The 24,358-nt window shown below is 38.6% G+C and overlaps 1 protein-coding gene, 1 long non-coding RNA gene and 1 pseudogene across 2 annotated transcripts in view; 1 reads left to right on the top strand and 2 right to left on the bottom strand.

The window, feature by feature from the left end:
• LOC127448367 (uncharacterized) overlaps positions 1-3,458 on the bottom strand; it is a 46,697-nt gene extending 43,239 nt beyond the window's left edge. Inside the window, exons 1-2 of the long non-coding RNA XR_007898509.1 lie at positions 3,187-3,458; positions 2,742-2,866 (exon numbers count right to left, since the gene is read on the bottom strand). This is a non-coding gene — a long non-coding RNA (uncharacterized LOC127448367). The remainder of the gene's footprint in view (positions 1-2,741; positions 2,867-3,186) is intronic.
• A 12-nt stretch (positions 3,459-3,470) lies between these two features.
• LOC127448351 (transcription factor Sp9) lies at positions 3,471-6,066 on the top strand. The gene is made up of 2 exons (XM_051710810.1): positions 3,471-3,582; positions 4,229-6,066. The coding sequence occupies exons 1-2, from the start codon at positions 3,562-3,564 to the stop codon at positions 5,525-5,527; spliced, it is 1,320 nt and encodes a 439-aa protein (XP_051566770.1). The 5' UTR covers positions 3,471-3,561; the 3' UTR covers positions 5,528-6,066.
• A 4,064-nt stretch (positions 6,067-10,130) lies between these two features.
• Positions 10,131-24,044, bottom strand: LOC127447727 (corepressor interacting with RBPJ 1-like; annotated as a pseudogene).
• Positions 24,045-24,358: the final 314 nt, after the last annotated feature.

The raw sequence follows: 24,358 nt of genomic DNA, 5'->3' as shown, positions 1-24,358 counted from the left end.
GAAGCAGGCATGCATTAATGTGTCGCAGTTGCTCTATTGTGACACGAGCGTCAGGCACGAGGAGAATAATAGATGACATTCACCGAACACTTAAGAACAAACACGACATCATTCGCCGTGACCTGCATGCTATTGTCAGAAAGATCCACCACAGGGTCTTAAACGCCATGTGCACTGATAAGATCATAGCGTTTGGATACTGAAGTGATCAGAGAAGGCTGTATTTTTGTAAAAAAAAAAAAAAAAAGAAAAAAAAAGAAATGTTGGATGATGCAGATAAACTGCGGTTCCCCAAAATGCACCTGACTCTGGACTTCGATTGGAGGCTCTACAACTTAAGAACAATGGACAATTTGACAAGTGCTTTAATTCGCAACAGCGATTCGATTGGCTTAATGGCACTATATTCAACTATATTCATAGCTGTCGTGAAGTACATTTTGACACGAATTGCACGTTCTATGTCCACTTTTACAGTATGTTGCCAAATCAGGCGCGTCACAGCGATATGGCCTATATGCGTTTCAACAAAGTGAAAGCAATGCCCAAACACCGAATATAAAGACATTGTTGTGGCATGAATAAATTAGTGAGTACATTAAGACAATACTTGTCTTGTGTATTATTATTATTATTATTATTATTATTATTATTATTATTATTATTATTATTATTATTTTCAAATCTAAAAACAAATGAAATAATTCAGTGAAAGTGTTCTTCTTTTTTGAGAAAACACAAAAGGAGTGTGCCTGGTTCATTGCGCTTTGTTTTGCGTCAAAAATGTGCCACCAGCATAATAGGCCTACATAGATATTCTCATAATAATAATAATAATAATAATAAACAGTGGTATTCTACTTTAGCATGCAAATAGAGGAGGACATATTCAACCAGCCTGTATTTGGTATATTTAACATGCTTTAACCTGTCAACGGATATAACAGGGATTTGTTTTACTGCTGGCTTCATAAAATTGTAAAGATAGATGCGTTTAACCACAAAACCAACCTACATAATCTCTCAAGAAGTGACACGATTTGCAAAAACGATGAGTTTAACTGAGATGCGAGTAAATATTTGTTTTGACTCTCTTTGAATTGTCAGAGGGAGGAAACCAGCCTGTTTGTGGTGATCAAGTGAAGGACCTGTGGTAGAGAGGGGTTTAAAATGAGTCAGATTAGTTAATTGTCCACAAATGCGCTTTTCCTCTTAAGGGTGGGAACAAATTAATCCCAGCGGCAACCGGCAAAAGAATTCTCCTCTCCTGCCTCTGTAAATATATAGGGGTTTCGAAGCCGGCTAGACCCTTGTGCTAATGAATAGGCCCGGATTAATCATTCATCTTGTGTTGTTTAACGCTGTGATGGATGTATATCGTCACTCAGGCTCAAGACAATAGATGCACAGCGTTTTGTTCTTACCAAATAAATCACCCACGTTGTTTAAGGTACATTGATCAATCTAATGACTTGTAATACGCTCCTAATTACCACCGAAAAGTGCTCGCCATGCACCAGCCGGACTGTTTTTATATAATTCTAAAATGATTCTTCATAGTTTTATTCTAAATAAGATGAGTGATCCTAGATCCTATAAGTATGGATAAGATGCAATTAATAAAAATTAAAAAAAAAATGTTGAAATTATAGTCTTAGTCATTTGTAAATGAAGAAGCATTTGAATAATAAAAATAAATAAAGGTTTAATAAACATGCTAGAAAGCCAACCCATTTTAAAGGAAAAGTACAATTTAAAGCAGTTGTATTATCAAATGATTGAACTCCCATTTTGAAACCACTCCAAGTTAAAACAATTCAATAACAATGCTATTCATAATTCATATATTAATTGCGAGAATTGCATCCTCTGTTTTTATCAACGTCTTTGACACGCTTTGATCATTTTATTTGAATTACACTTATATGCGGTGCATGCGCATACACACAGGGTGCATATCTAAATATGTAACCTAAACCTCTATGAGCCTCAGGCCAATTTGTTTATGCTGAGCAGTCGTTTAATAGTGTTAATTGCTCCTCCGTCAATTTGCGGTGATTGCAGAAATCATTTTCGACACTCAACCGCTCGGATTTGAATAAATTGTTTTATATTCCCTAGCTCTCTCCATAGGAGGGAATTTAAAGCAAAGCGCTTTGGAGTAAATTGCATCCAGGCTGACTGGCAGCGTTCAGCCGCTATAATGGCGCATTATTTGGTCATTTTGAATACTGTAATGCACAGCGTTTCGGCGGGGCCATTCTCAAGAAAATTGCTTTAACTTTTAAAAGGACGGCGATTCGCTCCCAAGCAGCACCATTGTTACATTATGTCATTACCCTTAAATGGTTTAACAAGCAGCGCAACACACTTTTATAATGCACTGATCTTTACATAAAAAAGGCAAAATAAATCAATAAATCAAATCAAAAACTGAGAAAAAAGACAGAAAAAATCGTGGTTAATTATTTTGATCTCTGTTCTTCATCCGAAAGGATTTGTGTATTTATTATTATATATTATCGATGGAATGGTATGAAAAGTAGTCAATCTGAAAAGCTTTTTTTAAAATGATTTCCTGAGGTTTTAGGTCATGTGCTTGCGTGCTTTTCTGGAGGTATTTAAAAGAAGCGCGAGGGTGAGCGCACGCGCGCATCAACACCGCAAACTCTAACCTACTACCCCAACACCCCCACACTCCTCCCTCTTTCCCTCCCTCACACAAACAAAAGTGTACACACCTGTTGTGATTTTAGTGGTGCCCCTCCGTCCTCTTCATCCAAGGTAACGTCTTGATTTAGGTGGCTGGTTCTAATTTGAAATGTGGACGTATTTGACATCCCCAATAATTACAACCAAAAAACTTCTAAATAAAAAAAAAAAAAAAAAGGATTTTTTTTAACACGTGTGACACTGACAATATAAGCTCTGTACAGGGTAAGAAAAACATACTTAATAATAACGCTTACGATCTTAAACAGAAATATCGTTTTAATCCTTGAACAAACGAACACTTACACATTAAACTGACAAAATTACTAACAATACTCATCACATTAGTCACATTTAAGTGCAAACGGTTACGCGCGTGAATCTTCCATTTTATGCATAGGCGTGTGCACATGCACAAACAAACAAAACACATATTTGAGGATCTCATACATAAAATCGAGATGAGAAGCTTACCACAGCCAGATGACTTTTAAATACCAATATGTGCTGAGCACTACAGTCTATGAAGATACTGCGCCTTCATGCCCATATAGCCTATATATATTAAACGTTGAAAATAGCTGATGGCTTATTGCTTGACGGTGGGATCAGTGTACCCCAGTCATTGATTGACGTGCAGCTTTAGTATTTCTGTCATGGTCTTGTCGCTTATTGGTTGGACGCCACTTGTCGCGCGCTCAGATTGGCTGAGTATTGCAGCCAGCTGTACTTCAAAGCACGCGCTCACTATACAACTCGAGTAGAGAGAGTAAAGCTTCAGCGCACTGTCACACTGGAACACGGAGTCATTGTTCTCGTCAACTATTTGGTCTAGGAAAGGGCCTGGATATGGCTACGTCTATACTTGGGGTAAGTAAGCATTTATTTGAGCTTGGACAACAAAGAGGTGTTGCATTTTCTGCATCATTAGCGTTAGTAAAATCCAATGTTAGCCCCTCGAACTTTTCAATGACTTTTATCTTCACTCCTAAAAATAAAAGTGCCAATTTGAACTAAAAACACAGCCTGATGACATATGGGGGAACCTTTTCAACTCTCACAAAGAACTTTTTTATTCACTCATCCTTTAGAAAACTATCTGTGTGAACCCAGACGCCATAATACGCTGATTTTAAGAACGTCCAGAACTTTGGAATCTCCAAAGAACAACATGAACTATGTAAACTCAAGACAAATATTCTGAGACGCTAAAAATGACCACTGGACACATATTGTTTCTGCTGTTTTTTCTTATGAAAATTGTGTTATTATGAAGTCTATGTTTTTAGCCTGGCATTTCATTATCGTAGTCTAAACGGGATCGATTTATGAAAGACATGTTTTACGAAGACATGAAGGCAAAGTTTGAACTCCTTTGAAAGTTGGTAGGGAAAAGTCAAGCAAGTCATTTTCGTTGGTGCTTTAATGGCGAGTGGTTTTCCAATTATTGAATATTGAAATCCCCCCAACTGTGTTTCACAGTGTAATAAACATCACAATCTTCTAATCCACACAGGAAGAGCCGCGGTTTGGAACTACCCCTTTAGCTATGCTGGCTGCAACCTGCAACAAAATCGGCAACACCAGTCCTCTCACGACATTGCCCGACTCCAGCGCGTTTTCAAAAGGTGGATTTCATCCCTGGAAAAGATCCTCTTCGAGCTGCAACTTGGGCTCCAGCCTGCCCGGATTCACGGTCGCGACAAGCCGAAGCACCTCCGGATTAACGAGCACCACCGGCACGGGCAACAGCGCTTTCTGCCTGGCCTCCACCTCGCCAACGTCCTCGGCGTTCTCCGCCGAATACGGCAGCTTGTTCGCCAACACGGCGAGCGTTTCCTCGCAGGAGTCGGGACAGTCCGCGTTCATTTCCAAAGTTCACTCCACGGCAGAGACTCTGTACCCGCGGGTAGGCATGGCTCATCCGTACGAATCGTGGTACAAGTCCGGTTTTCACTCCACCATCTCGGGCGAGGTGGCGAACGGGGCGTCCGCCTGGTGGGACGTGCACACGAACCCGGGCTCGTGGCTCGAGGTTCAAAATCCGGCCAGCACTTTGCAAACTTCGCTGCACTCCGGAACTCCACAGGCCATCCACTCCCAGCTCAGCGGCTACAGTCCGGATTTCTCCAGCCTCACGCACTCCGCGTTCAGCTCCACCGGCATCAGCCCCACGGCGTCCCACCTCCTGTCAACAAGCCAACACCTGTTGACGCAGGAAGGCTTCAAAACTGTGATCCCCACTTACACGGACGCGTCCGCCACGAACGCTATGATATCGGGCGCCAGCTCGGGCATAGGAACCTCCTCCCGGTCCTCAAGGAGATACTCCGGACGGGCCACGTGCGACTGCCCGAACTGTCAGGAGGCCGAGCGGCTCGGGCCTGCGGGTGCCAGCCTGCGGAGGAAAGGACTCCATAGCTGTCATATCCCGGGCTGCGGCAAAGTCTACGGCAAAACGTCTCACCTCAAAGCGCATCTGAGATGGCACACCGGCGAGAGGCCCTTTGTGTGCAACTGGCTCTTTTGCGGCAAAAGGTTCACCAGATCAGACGAGCTCCAGAGGCACCTGCGCACTCACACGGGGGAGAAAAGATTCGCTTGCCCGGTGTGCAACAAGCGCTTTATGCGGAGCGACCACTTGAGCAAGCACATCAAAACACACACAGCAGGAGGAGGAGGCAAAAAGGGCAGCGACAGTGACACCGACACCAGCAACCTGGAGACCCCCAGGTCAGAGTCGCCGGAACTGATTTTAGAAGGTGTAAACCCACGGGTCACTGTCGAAGGTCAGTCTCCACACCACGAGTCCTGAGCAACATGACCTCAAAATCCATTTTCCTCCTTATGGGTGAATCAAGAAAAGCAAACGGGTCTGGACTATATGACAAACTTTGAGTATTCTGCATTTCTTGGGGGAAAACGAGACGTCATGGCTCATAAGCATTGGAAACGGCTAATTCAGTACAACACTGGCTATTTCTACATTGCACAAACACCTCATCTTTCCGGACGAAACATTCTTGTCAAGGCTCAGTGGCAGTGCGCAAAAGAGGGAACTAAATAGCCACGCTTGCCGGTAGAGCTAATTGTGTATATCCACAAAAAGATGTGTTTTCTTTTCTTTTTTTTTTTTTTTTTCTCTCCTGTAAATGTTACTTAAGATTGTTTTGTGGTGGATCCTGAAATTCAGGGAATTTTCTTTCCTTTCGACGCACTTTGTGGATGTCAGTATGTATGTTACACAGCTATTTAAAATTCATTTAATCTTCCCTTTACCTTGTTAAAAATATTAATGTTTAATTGTAAAAAGTCATGCTTATAAGGCTTTCATTTTGTAATTAAAGGGATTTAAAATCTAGGGCTTGGGTTGTCTGATGCAATTGTTTTCATAAATTCATTTTATTTATTTATTTTTAATTTTAAGACAACGTAATCTTGGCATGCATTGACATTATTACGAACATTGATTTAAAGTTCAAAAGAAGAAGAAAACGAATTGAATAATGCTTGTATTTACAGACTAAATGTCAATAATATGGACACGTTTTCCCAGTGGCATAAATCAATAGTTAATGCCCCTGAAAGGCATTTTTGTTCAAATGAAAATCTTGTTAAATAGTATTAATTATGACTCGGAGCGCATCGCAGCCCCATGTGTCTTGTATTGGCGATTAGGGGATTCGTGTCTTATCAAATATCTAATTACTCTCCGAGACATCATTTGTTCAGAGGCTCTTTATCGCACATTTTCCGAGGGGATTCGGCGACAAAGGGCCTCTGAATATTTATTTGAATCGCTCAAATTAACTGCTTAAATTTGCATGTCAAACGGAAAATGTCCATCCAAGAGAGGGCTGAAGGCATAAAGCATCGTTCAGCTTTTATAAAACGCTACACTTGATTTGGTGTTATGGGAACAGTTTTTTCCCCAGTCTTTTTTTTTTTTTTTTTTTTTCCATCTTCTTCCCCCTTTTCTGGATGCCACTTTTGAAAGGGGAAATGAGGAGAGGCCTTATGCAAATGTTGAATTTAAAATGCTCTCGCAGTCAAATGGTCCCTCGCTGTTATTTGAATATCAGTGGCCCTGTACTGAAAAGGTTCAAGGATGCTCTCTGACTTCTTTGTGTTTATCCAGTGCAGCGTCCGATCCCACAGAAAACCCGGCGGAATAATTACAGCTCAAGCCCCAGCCTGGGAACTCGTTAGGGCTGTGCGTCTGCTCAAAACACTTGCCGTACAAGGTAAATTGACCAGAAGGAAATAGACTAAAATTGTTTTCATTTCCTTTTGTGTGCTGGTGGCCGGTTCCGAACAGGCAGTTGCCTAGGAAATAAATAAATACACAAATAGAAATCATTTAACGGACTAGTGAAAAATAAAAACATTTTGCATATGAAAAAAGAAAAAAAAATCATATATATTTATTATATCATTAAATTGTAACAAGTCTGGTCAAATAATTAAAGGTTATAAAAAAGAAAATATGATTTCCGTCTTGAAACAATTAAGGTAATGTTTTCTCCAAATAGCAGGTGCACAGAACGCAGTTCTGAGTCTTTTAAAAGTTAATGTAGGATGCAACGAGTTTATTGCACACAATTCAAAATTTGTGTTACGGAAATGGGCGCTATTTGGGCGTGAAGGCATTCACGAGCACGCTTTACAATTATATGGTTCTTTTAAGATTTACAAACGGGAGCTTATACATGGACAAGAGCTCAGTGCTTTTCAGTCTATTGGAGGGGAATGATGCGCCTGGGGCTGCGGACAGTAGCGCTGTCACTCACAGCTTTTTGTTCACGTTTTCCTGGAATGCCCTCTAACTGCGCGCGAGGCAGAAGTCAGCTTTGTTTGCTCGCGGCAATAAAAGAGAGATCAAAGCCACAGCGGCTGAGTTTCCCGCGCGTCCGGAGCGGCGCTTATGTTTGAGCTCTACTTTGTTGCAGCACTGATCATGTTTACAAATTAAAGTTAAATTATGAATAAGATATTAATCCATTAATTTTCCCTGCACGTTTTACTATCGCATTTGACTTTTCAATAGGCTATAGCCTAACATATTTTTAGTTTCGACAATGTCGAAAATAAAGTGTTTATTATTATTATAATAATTATTATTATTGTAAGGAAAAATAATTGAATTGTACATAATTCGACTTTTGGATACTTCAGCGCCACCCTTGTGCTCATTTAAATATTAGGCTACTGAATATTTATGAAGTGATATATGGTTATGTTGTCCTGATGTGGTAGTTGAGAGTCACTGGCGTCACAGAACGGCAGAAACGTAATAAAAATCAAATTATTCTTTAAAAAAAAAAAAAATGCATGTCGGATTTGCGTTTTAAAGCAAGTATTAGCCTGCAAAGAAAAAAGAAAGAAAAAGCACCATAATAATCCCGTCAATTATATGCAAGACACAAAATACTGAACAGGTTGTTACCATATTTTCTCAAATTTTCTCATAACAAGTGGACACGCTGAATTACGTTTTAAATGTTTACGTTCTAAACACCAAAACAAACTAATTGGGTTTACAAGTTATCAATAAATAATATGAGGGGAAACCCTCACAGACGAAAAGCGGAAGAAACCCATAAGTGACAACAGCCTTATCATTATTATTACTAAAGGTTTACTTAATTTACGGGGTTCCTTGCATCTGGGCCCTGACCCTTAAATTACTTTCGATGGTGTTACCTAATGTAGTCAGGTTGATTCAGATTAAATCTCATTTTGACAAGCTATATGTTACCACAAGAAGCACATTTTAAGGGTACCTGACATTTTTTACGCTGCTGAATTTAAAACCATCATGGCACAATTACGTGTGGAAAATCACAAATTAAATTTAAAGAAACAATACACTCCCATTTAAGTCCTTAGGAACAATTCAAGCTGAAAGAGTTAATTTATCCTAATATTAAGTTTTGTTGAAATTAATGCAATGCAAGTTTCAAACGAACTGTAATTAAGACATGTTTTCCCCAAAAGAATTTACAAAGAATCTACAGTTATTTAGCCATAAACTACATTTGGCACTATGTGTTTAGCATTTTATATATATATATATATATATATATATATATATATATATATATATATATATATATATATATATATATATATAAACATTAAAATGCACCAACACGTGTTGTTCCAAGACTTCACATTAACCATATTTAAAACACTCATCACATCTTTTTAATTCATTTTTTCTGAAGTGTACAGTTTCTACATTCTTATGGCGCCCTCTTCTGGTACAAATACCAACACTGTCACATGTTAAAGGAATAGTGCACCCAAAAATTAAAATTCTCTCATCATTTAGTCTCTCTTATGTCATCTCAAACTCATATGACTTTCTTTCTCCTGAGGAACACAAACAAAGACATTTACATAGATATATGGTGTGTTTATACAATAACAATTTACAATGCAAGTCAATGGGGTGCAAAACATTCCTCCACTGCCTTTATGTCCTTTTTGGAGCTTGAAAGTGTTGGAACCCATTGACTTGCATTAGATATAAACATATCTCCTTCAAAAAAAATCGTAGTTTGTGTTCCGCAAAAGAAAGTCATACGAGTTTGAGACCGCATGAGGGTGAGTAAATAATAAGAGTAATTTTTTGGGTGAAATATTCCTTCAAATTCCATGTTCATTTACTCACCCTCATGCCTATACCAACCTGTATGACTTTTTGTGGAACAAAGACATTTTAAGGAAAAGGGTAGCCAGGGTATTCTTTCAAAATTCGCCTTTTATCTCCCAAGAGAGAAAGCAAAGAAGTTAAGAAAGTTTCACCTTGAAACGAGGGTGAGTTTTCATTTTTGACTGAACCATTCTTTTAATCTGAGATGAGACAATATAATAATGGTGGAAGCCAAACTGATTTGTCGAGTCCAATTCAGCTATTTTCCTTTGCCATGTTCTTTCCTGTGCTCAGCATCTCTGCTATCACTTCTGCTGCCTTTTTCTTGACCCCTCCCTCGTTCTCCACTGACACTCCTTTGTTTCACCTTTCCATCACCCCTCTCACGACTTCGGCTCCTTTCTCTCTTAACCTTCTCTCTGCTCCCGTCTCTTCTTTCTCTCCCTCTCTCCCTGCTTGAGCTCCTGTGTCTCTCCTTACCTCTCTCTTTCTCATCCCTCCATCTCTGAGGACTTCTGCTCCTGTCTCTTTTTTCTCTTCCTCTCTCCTTACTCCTACTCCTGTTCCTCTCTTTCTCATCCCCCCATCTCTCTCTGCCATCCCGTCTTGTTCTGTCTTTGCCCTCTGGTGACCTTTGACCCATCTCTCCACTTCCGCCTCGCTCATTGTGTGTCAGAGAGCGTGCGTGTTTGGAGTCCAGACTGTGGGAGCGTTCATTCCCCTGCTTGTGTTTATCAAGCTCTCTCTCTCAGAGCTACTGTCATTGAAAGGGTCTCTCATTCTTTTGCTTTTCTTCTTGGCTTACTTTCTGGATTGAGTCACTACTGCTGCCGTCTGAAGGGCTGCTGGATGAACTCTCACTCTTGGCTTGTTTCTTTTTCTACTTCTTTTTGTTCTTCTTTTTCTCCTTTTTCATTTCAGGTGGTCAAGTTTACATATTTTTGTGTAAGACACAAATGTCAGGTTTTTGAATGTCAGATTTATCTCTATGGCACGCTCTCTATATACGCATGGAAACGGTGATGCTTGTTGGGACTAATTAGATGTAGGCTCCGTTAAATTTATAGAGAATGTAAATATAAATAATACTGATTCAATGACATACAACACGGCTAGTTTTAAAGGAATATTCTGGGTTCAGTACAAGTTAAGCTCAATGGACAGCATTAGTGGCATAATATTGATTACCAAAAAATTTTTTTTGACTCATCCCTCATTTTCTTTAATAAAAAGCAAAAAATCTGAGTTACAGTGTGGCACTTACAATGGAAGTGAATTGGGGCAATGAAGTTTTTGAACATTAAAATACTCACTTTTTCAAAGTATAAACACAAGACATAAACGATTAGCGTAGTAAAATCACTTACTAATCTTTTTCTGTGTGAAGTTATAGCCCTCCATTTTACAACTTCGTTTCCTTGACTATGTAATGTCAACAAATCCTAAAACCCTAAAACGACTGTAAAAATAACAAACTTTACAGCTCAAATACTACACAAGTTTTAACAGAATTAATGTAAGTGCTTTTATAAAATGATAAGCTTCACATTTCTGCCTTTAAACCCTCCAAAAATTTGTAAGTGCTTTACCATAACCCAGATTTTTGCTTTTTTATTTTGTTTTTTTTGTTTGTTTGTTTAAGAAAAGGAGTAACAAGTCTAAATTATTTTTTGCGGTAATCAACATTATGCCACAAATGCTGTCGATTGACCTTAACATGTATTGAACATGGAATATAGTAACTTTAATGGACATCATTTTTCAGATATTTTGTGCTGCGAATAGACGTGGTTCTCAAACTTCTTAAGTGCAATGACTTATTTCTCACAAAAAAAGCAAATTAGGCTTTGCGCCACTTCAATCATCCATTATTTTTTGCAAATGCACCCACTGTTTGCAAGCATACACCCACAGATATCCCAAAAACCCTCCACCCATGCCCAGTTGTGCATTGCCCAGGCACAAAAACTGCACTTAGATATAGAGCTCTCACAAAAATTAACTCAGGCCCTAAAGCCTAAATTATCCACAGTTTTCCTGAGCAACCTCTGGGCGTCACCATGACGACTCTACTTGCCTGTTTTCTGTTTCTGGTGTCAAGACTCAGTGTAAAACCTTCTGAAACGAGTGATCCAGAAGGAGAACAACAACCATTTTAGTGCTAACTAGAGTAAAAATGAATTTCAGGCTCAGCTTGTGCAGTTGTTGGCTGTCATAACCACTCAAAGTAGTTAATGATATCAACAAAACTATCCTCGGACCATCGCTTCATGTCTCTCAGGTGAGGCACTGTCAATATAAAATGGTCATCTTGACACTGGGAAGCACCAGCATGTTTTTTGTAAATTTTTACAAATGTAATAAAATAAACATCACATTACCGCTAAGAATATACGCCGATGCAAGTGAAAACACTGGAAACCGGAAATTGAAAACGGGCAAATCATGGAACACTTCTGCATTCAGGAAAAAGGTGGACACTTCAGTTTTGATGAGAATGCTTAGCATCTGCGTACAGAACGCGTGACGCAAATTTCATAATCAGCAGAGTACTCGAGCACTGAACGTTTGTGGCCCGATTTTTCTACCCATGCGTATTCTGCAGCACGTGTACGCTCCTGCAATTATTTGCACTAATTAGTAGGCCCACAAGATGGAAACACTCACAGTCGAGCCATCGCTGTCACATAGAAGCACTAGAATTTGATGTAATCATCACTAAACATCAGAAGACGAAGGTGGAAACAACAACAGTTGATGTGCACATCAAAAGCGTGTGTGTGAGGAGGTCACGAGATACCTGCATTTGTATAACTCGAGTCTGAAGGAATATGAAGACATCTTTACAGGTCTAATCTCCAGAAGAAAAAGTGGTCCAGTATCTCATAGCAGTCATTGCACGTAGCCTATACATCAACCACCTGTATATACTGTACGCACACACTCAAATGGAGTAGAGAATTTACCGGCTTTTACACCAAAATTTACACCAAGGTAAAAGTCGTTAGAAGATGCGGCAGATGTTTTCTATAGTAGACAGTTTGTATACACTATATCTTTGATTTAAATAATTCATGTCACTTCCAACCGTAAAGGTCAGACAATTTGTAACTAATTTTATTTACTGTGGCACTTGGTGAGTGTTTGCGTGTGTGTGTGTGTGATTTTGGACACTGTTCACATCTATTAACAAAGCAGACAGCAGAGACCCATCAGAGGCTGATGATGTTATTACACAAGCCCAAAAGCTACTAATTTCTGTAAAACTGCATTACCATTCAAAAGTTTGGAAACAAAAAGACATTTTTTGCTCTTGAGAGAAATTGAGGTTTCTCTTGTCATTTTGCTCTTGTTTTCACCTTGGATGCATTAATTTGATAAAAAAAAAAAAAAAACATTATTTAAAAAAAACAAACAAACATTTTGAGTCATAACTTTTAATCCGTTTGTCATAGAGTCCATTATAAGATGCCTAATATCATTGGAATCCTTGGCTAATATCCTGGGCCATACAGAGTTGACTGTTACCCAGTTTTTCTACGTTGGCCATTTTGGGTATCAGCCATATTGAATTTTGTTGTAAAATGCTGTATTTTACAAACGCTTTGGCGTATCATTACAAAACTTGCTATGCATCATCGGCGCCATACCCTGAGGGCACTTATAAAGTCTGGGGGTAGCGCCACCTTGGTCATGAGTCATAGCAAAATGCATAAAAATGCTTATAACAATTGGTTACTTTGGCCTATCGTCCTGTGACTGCACTCTTTACATTCCTTGGGTCATGCAGAGTATGATGATAGCCAATTTGCCACAGTCGGGCATACTTCCTGTCTGCCATTTTGAATGTCACTGAAAACATACTTTTTCTAACTCCTCCTAGGCCGTACATCCGATTTACACAAAATTTGTTGTGTGTAATCTAGGGAAATTCATGACTAAAATTTGTCAAAAGCTTTTCAAAAGAACAAATGGTTCTCGAATAGCGCATCAACAAATACATTGCAAGATGCCAAAAAAGGATCTAAGGCTGTATCTCACCAAAGCTTTGGGGAATGGAAGTGAAACTTGGTATATCTCATCAACACCATGCCCTGAGTTTACCTGAGCACTTTGGGCACAGTGCCACCCAGTGGTGCAGAAATCTGGAAAATTGCTATTTTTGCATACAATTTTTTAAATACTTCATGCTACAATTATGACACGAATACCAAACTTGATATTTTACACCATGATCATGTCCTGAGATTCCATGTGAAGTTTCAGGATGGCACCACCTAGTAGTCGAAAGCTATAATAATAGTATATCTACAAATACCCTTCAAACTGCTTGATTTAAAATGATGATTTTGGTCTCATTGGATAATTCAGCTTTGCTGCTTACTCTGCTTCTTAAGTGCTTGAACTCTGTTAACTGCTGCTTTCATCTATATTTTTAAAATGTAATTTTTACCCATCAGAGTCTCATTTTCAGTCATAATTTCCAGTCTACTAAGAAAATAATGTATCATCTAATGTTAAGAAATCATTCGAATGTGCTAATTTGGTACTGAAGAAACTTTTCTTTTTGTTAGAATCGTTGAAAATGGTTGTGCTACTTAATGACTTTTGAACATCACAATACAGTGCCTTTACCCTGTTTTTACAAGTAACTTTACCCTCATATGTCAAATTCTGGTTTTAAAAATTGTCAAAAAGAAAAATTTCTCAAGAAATTCATCAATCTATCACTCTTAAGAAATGAAGGCTATTCCATGAACTACTTGAAAGAAGAAATTAAACTGGATCTAGCCAGGATAGAGGGGGAAGTGGATGGCCCAGATGCTCAACAACAAGAAGACAAGTATATCAGAGGCTATGTTCACACTGCAGCTGAATGTGGCCCAAATCTTTCCAGATTTTTTCACTCACATGTGACACAGATCTGTTAATTGCATGATTGTGAGAACAGGCAAAAGCGCTTTGAATCTGACATTTTCAAATCCGATCTGGGCCACTTTCACATGTTGAAATAAATCAGATACGTATCTGATTTTTTCAAATGTGTCTTCGATGTGAATAGCCAAGCCAGATTTAATGTGATTTTTACTTGATCTACCTCAACATTCGTCATTTACACGCTTAATTTCCAGCGTATATTCGCCTGTTATATTTTAAAACTTTTAATTGCGAGTCATATCTGTCTTTTTTAAGGAAAGAAAATAAAAGTATAGGCTTCAACTGTTCGGTTCAGCGATTTGTTCAGATTGCACGTTAAATATGCATATGGGGGGCCTGGGTAGCTCAGCAAGTAAAGACGCTGACTACCACACCTGGAGTCGCAAGTTCGAATCCAGGGCGTGCTGAGTGACTCCAGTAAGGCTTACTAAGCAACCGATTGGCCCAGTTGCTAGAGTGAGTAGAGTCACATTGGGGTAACCTCCTCGTGGTCGCTATAATGTGGTTCTCGCTCTCGGTGGGGCATGTGGTGAGTTGTGCATGGATGCCGCGGAGAATAGCGTGAAGCCTCTACATGCGCTAGGTCTCCGTGGTAACATGCTCAACAAGCCACGTGATAAGATGCACGGATTGACTGTCTCAGATATGGAGGCAACTGAGATTCGTCCTCCACCACCCGGATTGAGGCGAGTCACTATGCCACCACGAGGACCTAGAACGCATTGGGAATTGGGCATTCCAAACTGGGGAGAAAAAGGGGAGAAAATCCCCCAAAAAACAATATATGTGTATGACAAGATACAGATTTAGATTTATATAACAGTGCTCTTTGCTTGTGTCACTCACTCAGAAAATACAGTTTCTATATTTCTCAAAATACAAAAGCAAGCCAGTCAATGGAAATATGAAATAAAGATAACTCTTCTTACCTTACATATATGTAATGCCGTTTTTACTGCTGTCTTTCGATTTTATGGTGTGTTTCACTAGGTGTTATTACACTTGAACTTCAAATGATTATATAAATTCCACTATACGAAGCCAAATGACTACATAAAATACTTTATACATCAAAGATCTTTCTCCATCACTTGCAGACATATCAGAAAGGCATGTGTCCTATCTGCTTTAAAAATGGATAATTGCATTTTTAATTATAATTTAATTCATTAGTCATACTATAATGATCAACATGCCGGAGTTTGTTATACGCATGCTCATGAGGTGCTGCGATGTGAACTTAGCCAGAGTCTCTAATTTGAGAAACAGACTCCTCACAGGTCTTAAACTGGCAGCTTCAATGAACAGTGTATGTCTGTGACTGAGAGGATTCTCGCCTGGCGCTGAGTTGCCCAATCAGCGGGAGAGAGATAAAAGGAGGAGCCGGGGATGCCAGAGAGAGAGAGACACACGCAGCAGTGTTTTGTGTGTGTGCTTTTGTTATGTTTCAGTTCAGTGTTTTATGTCGAATTCAAGTCTTTTTGATTGTTAATCTGGTTCTAGCTTCCTCCTTTCCTGATGAACCAGAGGCTTGTCTGCCACAATGTCAAACACCAATTTAATCTGCAACAGTTAGACTAAGAGAAGACTCTGGGACAGCCTTTCAGGTAGACTTTCAAAGAAGAAGCCACACCTGAAACTGGCAAATAAGAAAGAAAAAAAATGGGTAGAATGTGCAAAAGAACAAAGATTGAGTGGTACATTATTAGAAGTGTTTGAAGTGTTGAGGTGTTGATAGAAAAGCTTGGTTGGAAAATCTCTGAAAAAAGCCCTACCAGCCAATGACATGTTTGGGAAGTGCTGGAGAAAGCATGTGATGAAACTTTACCTGAAGATCAGGAATTAAAACGTGTCATTGCTGCAAGTGGAGCATTCTTGGATGAACCAAAAGTTTGAATACAGCATTTATTTAAATAGAAATAGTAGTTTTTAGCATATTAACATTTCTTAACTATAACTCTTAATCAAGTTAAAGCATCCTTAGTGAATAAAATTATCATTTTCTTCCACAAACATAAACAATCCATAGTTTTTCCAAAGTTTTGAACAATAGTGTACATTATAAAGTTTTAAAATAAATGACCGATATCAATTTCTTCTTTGCAATGACTATGGACATTAAAACAATAAAGTGTAAATCCCTAACTTCAAGTGTCAAAAATAGTAGCACATTTCTTCAGAGCAATCCCACTGTTTTGCATCTCTGCCATTAACTCGGAGGGGTGCATTGACAGACCTGTTAGGACAAATCACTCTTTCAGTACAAAATGTGCGACCGTGCGAGATGCTTTGTTAACACAAAGACACGCCAAATCAACTCACTTGTCTTCTAGCTGAGTAAAGCCTACAGTATTATTCTGCTGAGGCAGAGGTTTTAATCAATCAGAATACACAATAATGGCATATTTTTGCCAACACAAGAGTAGCATCTGCCTCAGCTTGACTGCAACATATACATTACATACAGCATTGGCATTACTACTTGAATAATAAAAATTAAATAAACACTAATATCAGAAACCAGTCAAATACCCAACTCTTTAACAAGTTAATGCTGATTTTATTGAGCATTGCACATCTGGAAATGGGTTCAAGTTTAGAGCATTCATAAATAACTTCAAATGCCTCTTGAAATAAATAGACTTGTAAAAGATTTTCATATAATTCAAAAGAAATAAATATAAAGCTGCAATCACTGTATTTATTTAATACCATCAAGATAAAGATTCATATTTTCCATCTTTAGAATGAAACCAATCTGCAATCACCATATTTAAATGGACAAAATCCCACCATGTGTTTGGTGTTTTTTTTTACACGACATTTCTACAGACCTAAGGGTCTGAAAGCGTATATACACCCTTATACAGGAAATATGTCAAACTATGTAGGTGTTTCTTTAAAGCTGCACTATGTAAGATGTTTTGGTTAAAAATGAACAAACTGCCATTACTGACTGAGCATATAAAAACAGTGTTCAAAACAATGTCCTTGCCTTGTCTGGATTCACTACGTTAAGCCTATAAAATGATTTGTATTTTGAGCTGTCGGGTCAGATTTGGCATAATATCACAGGTTTATGCCGTTCATCCTTACATCATTATGTCATGTCTGTAAACACAGAAAAGAAGTACCGGCTGTCATGTGTTCTGGCTGGGGAAACTACACTGTTCAGTTCAGCCAGTCACTGTCACACAGTTCAGGACAGCATTGCTGCAGTCTGGATGGATGTTAATCTGTTAACTGGAGGAGTTCTTACCTGTTATAATGTTTGGATATGTTGTCCAATGTCCCTTGTCATATTTGTATGAATCAAACATTACTCATGTGGGAACCGATCGCGATGTATCTACATTGTCCGGTGAAGTTACTGTGACATGTTAATTATTATGTATGACTTCTGAAATTGACTTCTTATGATTGTTACATTGCATATTTAAGCATATTATTTTCATGTTTAATAATGTGTATTTCATCCCCATCTTTATATGTTTTTACTTTACAGTGTTATTGTGTGCAGTGCATAGACGTACTATTGTAGTATTACGGTTTTACTTGCATTATCAACTGAGGCTGTACAATATAATATAAAATAATAAAGTCTTCTATTGAACTCATATCAACCATATGACGAGTTTCACCTCTTAAATTGATAAGTGAATTACAATACAAACATTGATAGTAGATAAAACACTTGAATAATCCTATTAAAATATATTGCTAACTGGTAGTGATTTGTTATCATTATAAAAGCGCTTTGAGTGTAGTGTCAGAAAAGCACAAAAGTGTCAAATTCATTCATTCAAAATATGTAAAGAAGAGTGTTGTTTATCTTTATCAAATTAAGTAATATTTCTGTTTGAAATGTTTAATAGAATAACATAATATCAACATGAAAATAGAACGTTATGACTCTGAATATCTCCAAGTCATGATCACACAGTCGATGTGCAGGTAAGCTCAAATCATGAGATTCATCCGCGCAGAAGAGCAGAGCCGAAACTCGCGTATAGTGTTCTTCCGCAAATTGCATGCTATTTTAAGTTTCAACCACAGATGTCGTGAGAGAGCACAACATTCTGTAGAGCAGCTTTAAATACATGCACTTTTATGTCCCAGAGGTTGATTTTTTTATTGGAACTAACAGATTTTAACAGTTACCTGCTAGACTTACCCCTTGGTAACATGGAAACTGTCGTAAAAGTTTACAATTCCTTCATTTATGATATGATAATCTAAAGGGTAAAATAAACAACTTCAGTATTTATTGTTTAAAAATTAATCATATACAACTTTACACAAATAACGACTCTCAGTGGTCATTTCTACCATTAACAAACCATTTTGACCATAATAGTACTTTTAAAAGTTAGTGCACTTGTTTACCTAAGAGACAACAGTGAGCACACTTCAAATGAAATAAGAGATGTAAGAAGAAAATAAAGAAAAATCAAGCTAAACAGAATATTTTGTGTCATTTCCAATCAAGCTGTCAAATTATGCAAATTAAAGTGAGAAAATATTATTTAATTGTGTGCATTTATGATACATAAATGCTAGATATAAATTAGCTTTAGCAAGACAAGAGAGTCTGCAATTTTAGTCCAAAAATGTTCAAACTGTCATCCCCACCATTAAAAGAAAAGGTGATTTGAGATGTGATGGAAAAGACAAAAATAACAAAAATGACAGAATTCTCCTGTGAAACATCTATAAACAATGTTGGACATTGTTAGTGGACAAATTAAAAAAAGTGCTAAGTGCCCATGCACCCTTACATGAGGAGAGAGAGGGAAGAATAAATGCATGTACGTGTGGTGATTTATGAGAAAGCAGTGTAATGACATACCTGCCTCATCACTGGCCATCCAGCTGGCATGGATCCCCGACAGGACAAAGAGAGGACACTCACGATCTGTTCACATGACCCCATTTATGACACTTGATACAGTGCATATTACGCAGCTAAAACATACAAATGAATTTAAAACAAGCACAGAGGCCACACAGGTTTATTGCAGTTAAGACTTCAGTGGACAGGCAACAATTGCTCATCTACATATGCGGATGCGAAAACCACCTGAATCCCAAAAGGCTGATTGCGAATATTCATGTCATCCTTTGCATACCTGAAGAAAGAAAATTGACAGATCAGTTTAAATGATCACTAACATGAGCATGACAAGTGTCCCTCATCTAGATAACAGAACTTAAGGACTTACTTTTCACGAGGAGCTACTTCCTGCCACTCAAACCTGTACTCAGATTCTCCTCCCTGAGCAAGAAAGAGATTTAATTTTGAGGTTATTAGCTGTGAAGAGGACCGTCTTGAGTGTCATTATGAGCTGTAACTCTAGAAAGTGTTTTTTTTTTTTTAATTTGACAAATATCAGCACTGAACAGCATTGCAGTGCAAGATCACTAATGAAAGCTCACTCTAATATGTAAATGAACGTTACCTCTTTAGTCTCTTCTGTTCAGAGTCAGGAAGATGGGGAGCACAGAGAGAACATGACATGGGTGAAAACATGTTTAGTTTAAAAGAATGCTTGTGATTAAGGTCTCTTGGAAATTTCTAACATATTTTGTTCTTTTATTTAGTTCATTTATTATAATAAAATAATTATGCAGAAATTAACCCTATAAAGCCACCTGTATCAAATCTGATATGTGATTTTCTAAAACCTCTGTAATGTTTAACAATCAAAATTTTGCCAAATATCTTGATGTATGCAATGTACTAGATGTCTACTGCCATCTGGTGGACGATTCTGTGCATTTCTCTAAGTAGAATTAGAAGTATTTTGGGGGTTTTTCAATACCAAAATGTTGGGAAGTACTCATCTTTTCTATGTGAAATCTTTGCTGATTTTGATAGAGTAAAAGTATGACAATAATGACTATATTGTTACTGGTATTATAAAATGAGCATTTGCTGAATATAAGCAACTTGTGCTTGGTTAAAATTTTGTACATTCTTTTATTGAAAAAGCATGTTGAAATCCATGTATCAAAAATGATCCAACAGGCTTTAGAGGTTTATCTCTTAAGCATCATTACACTTCATTCATGCCCACCACAAAAAAAAAAAAAAAAAAAAACCTTGAAAGTACTGACATCATTTGAAATATATATATTGAAAGTTTTAACTAATATATATTTTATTAGTTACCTTTGGATGCTCCTGGTGGTGCTTCATACATAAAATTAAGGCCATTTTTTACGCAATCATCACCAATCAACAGTCTGGAATGTAAAACAATCAACAGGTAAATCTCAGATGATTTGGTAACATCACCAGTGGGGGAAAACATTGGCTTTAAACATCTTCAAAAGCTTATATCTCCCAAGTTTATCGAGAAAACTACCAAGACATTTTCTGAAGAACATAGCCTTTCTAAAGATCTTGTCTATTCCATCACATGTAAGCATGGATGCTGTCCTGTCAGCTGGAGTCTGTACCTGTTGTTGTAGGTATCCTGCTCCTTCAGGTACGCCTGCATCAGATCCTCCTGCTTCTTCTTCTCGAAGGTAAACTTTTGCTCTGCAATCCATACCTGGGAAGGAGTTTAACACCTCTGACACATAGACTTTGTTTACTACGATTAACTGCGTAAACCTTGATAGTACTACAATGTTATTAGGTGTTTGTGACTAAATATATTGACCCCACCCATGGGCCTGACTTTACTTTGCTTAAATTAGTTCACATTTTCTATATACAGTTGAAGTCAGAAGTTTACATACACTTAGGTTGAAGTCATTAAAACTCATTTTTTAACCACTCATCAGATTTAATATTAGAAAATTATAGTGTTGGCAAATCGTTTAGGACATCTACTTTGTGCATGACACAAGTAATTTTTCCAACAATTGATTACAGACAGATTGTTTCACTTTTAATTGACTATATCACAATTCCAGTGGGTCAGAAGTTTACATGCACTAAGTTAACTTCCTTTAAGCAGCTTGGAAAATTCCAGAAAATGATGTCAAGCCTTTAGACAATTAGCCAATTAGCTTCTGATAGGAGGTGTACTGAACTGGAGGTGTACCTGTAGATGTATTTTAAGGCCTACCGTCAAACTCAGTGCCTCTTTGCTTGACATCATGGGAAAATCAATAGAAATCAGCCAAGACCTCAGAAAAAAAATTGTGGACCTCCACAAGTCTGGTTCATCCTTGGGAGCAATTTCCAAATGCCTAAAAGTACCACATTCATATGTACAAACAATAGTACACAAGTATAAACACCATGGGACCACACAGCCATCATACTGCTCAGGAAGGAGATGCATTCTGTCTCCTAGAGATGAATGCAGTTTGGTGCAAAAAGTGCAAATCAATCCAAGAACAACAGCAAAGGAACTTGTGAAGATGCTGGAGGAAACAGGTAGACAAGTATCTATATCCACAGTAAAACGAGTCCTTTATCGACATAACCTGAAAGGTTGCTCACCAAGGAAAAAGCCAATGCTCCAAAACCACCATAAAAAAGCCAGACTACAGTTTGCAAGTGCACATGGGGACAAAGATCTTACTTTTTGGAGAAATGTCCTCTGGTCTAATGGAACAAATATTGAACTGTTTGGCCATAATGACCATCGTTATGTTTGGAGGAAAAAGAGTGAGGCTTGCAAGCCGAAGAACACCATCCCAACCGTGAAGCATGGGGGTAGCAGTATCATGTTGTGGGGGCGATTTGCTGCAGGAGGGACTGGTGCACTTCACAAAATAGATGGCATCATGAAGAAGGAAAATTATGTGGATATATTTAAGAAAAATCTCAAGACATCAGCCAGGAAGTTAAAGCTCAGTCGCAATTGGGTCTTCCAAATGGACAATGACCTCAAGCATACCTCCAAAGTTGTGGCAAAATGGCTTAAGGACAACAAAGTCAAGGTATTGGAGTGGTCATCACAAAGCTCTGACCTCAATACGATAGAAAATTTGTGGGCAAAACTGAAAAAGCATGTGCGAGCAAGGAGGCCTACAAACCTGACTCAGTTACATCAGTTCTGTCTGGAGGAATGGGCCAAAATTCCAGAAACTTATTGTGAGAAGCTTGTGGAAGGCTACCCAAAATGTTTGACCCAAGTTAAACAATTTAAAGGCAATGCTACCAAATACTAACAAAGTGTATGTAAACTTCTGATCCACTGGAGATGTGATGAAAGAAATAAAAGCTGAAATAAATCATTCTCTCTACTATTATTCTGACATTTCACATTCTTAAAATATAGTAGTGATCCTAACTGACCTAAGACAGGAAATGTTTTCTATGATAAAATGTCAGGAATTGTGAAAAACTGAGTTTAAATGTTTTGGCTAAGGTGTATGGGGTCATGTCAGGTGTGCTGCAAGGCATAAATACACTATATTGCCAAAAGTATTCGCTCATCCATCCAAATAATTGAATTCAGGTGTTCCAATCACTTCTATGGCCACAGGTGTATAAAATGAAGCACATAGGCATGCAGACTGCTTCTACAAACATTTGTGAAAGAATGGGCCGCTCTCAGGAGCTCAGTGAATTCCAGCATGGTACTGTGATAGGATGCCACTTGTGCAACAAGTCCAGTCGTGAAATTTCCTCGCTACTAAATATTCCACAGTCAACTGTCAGTGGTATTATAACAAAGTGGAAGCGATTGGGAATGACAGCAACTCAGCCACTAAGTGGTAGGCCACGTAAAATGACAGAGCAGGGTCAGCGGATGCTGAGGCGCATAGTGCGCAGAGGTCGCCAACTTTCTGCAGAGTCAATCGCTACAGACCTCCAAAGTTCATGTGGCCTTCAGATTAGCTCAAGAACAGTGCGTAGAGAGCTTCATGGAATGGGTTTCCATGGCCGAGCAGCTGCATCCAAGCCATACATCACCAAGTGCAATGCAAAGCGTCGGATGCAGTGGTGTAAAGCACGCCACCACTGGACTCTAGAGCAGTGGAGACGCGTTCTCTGGAGTGACGAATCACGCTTCTCCATCTGCCAAACTGATGGACGAGTCTGGGTTTGGCGGTTGCCAGGAGAACGGTACTTGTCTGACTGCATTGTGCCAACTGTGAAGTTTGGTGGAGGGGGGATTATGGTGTAGGGTTGTTTTTCAGGAGCTGGGCTTGGCCCCTTAGTTCCAGTGAAAGGAACTCTGAATGCTTCAGCATACCAAGAGATTTTGGGTAATTCCATGCTCCCAACTTTGTGGGAACAGTTTGGGGATGGCCCCTTCCTGTTCCAACATGACTGCGCACCTGTGCACAAAGCAAGGTCCATAAAGACATGGATGAGCGAGTTTGGTGTGGAAGAACTTGACTGGCCTGCACAGAGTCCTGACCTCAACCCGATAGAGCACCTTTGGGATGAATTAGAGCGAAGACTGTGAGCCAGGCCTTCTCGTCCAACGTCAGTGTCTGACCTCACAAATGCGCTTCTGGAAGAATGGTCAAAAATTCCCATAAACACACTCCTAAACCTTGTGGAAAGCCTTCCCAGAAGAGATGAAGCTGATATAGCTGCAAAGGGTGGGCCGACGTCATATTAAACCCTATGGATTAAGAATGGGATGTCACTTAAGTTGATATGCGTCTAAAGGCAGATGAGCGAATACTTTTGGCAATATAGTGTATCTGTTTATAATGTTAGTAGCGTTTAAAACCTCCGACTTGCCTTCTTTATGTTGGATTTTGTTGCAGGATGAAAATCTTTTTTGCACATGAAATTTGCAAAAGATTTTCCCATGTTTGCACACCGGTTTAATGCTCAAAATGTCATTAAAACAAAAGCTAATGCTCTCCGACGAAAAACATCAAACGTCACAGGAAGTGGCGCTTCATTAAGTCACTAGAGTGATGGGCGGGTCTCCAAACAGCACATCCAATTTGATTGATTTTTCCTAGAGCCAACGACCAGCGGATGTAGGAATGGAAATCTCGCCTTACAGGTAAAAGAGCTTTTTCACAGACTGTGATGACGCGTTTCCACCTAGCAAACCTTTTATATATATGATCATTTTTTTAAATATTGAGTGTAAGTTTATAACATTATGCTTTGTG

Source organism: Myxocyprinus asiaticus, chromosome 11 (assembly GCF_019703515.2).
Source record: "Myxocyprinus asiaticus isolate MX2 ecotype Aquarium Trade chromosome 11, UBuf_Myxa_2, whole genome shotgun sequence".
Lineage (NCBI taxonomy): Eukaryota > Metazoa > Chordata > Actinopteri > Cypriniformes > Catostomidae > Myxocyprinus > Myxocyprinus asiaticus.
Note: the sequence above shows the minus strand (reverse complement) of the source record. Positions and strands in the feature narration are given on the sequence as shown.

Coding starts and splice junctions, on each gene's coding strand:
- LOC127448351 (XM_051710810.1), top strand. CDS start 3,562: ATGGCTACGTCTATACTTGGG. Junction 3,583..4,228: donor TGGCTACGTCTATACTTGGG/GTAAGTAAGCAT, acceptor TAATCCACACAG/GAAGAGCCGCGGTTTGGAAC.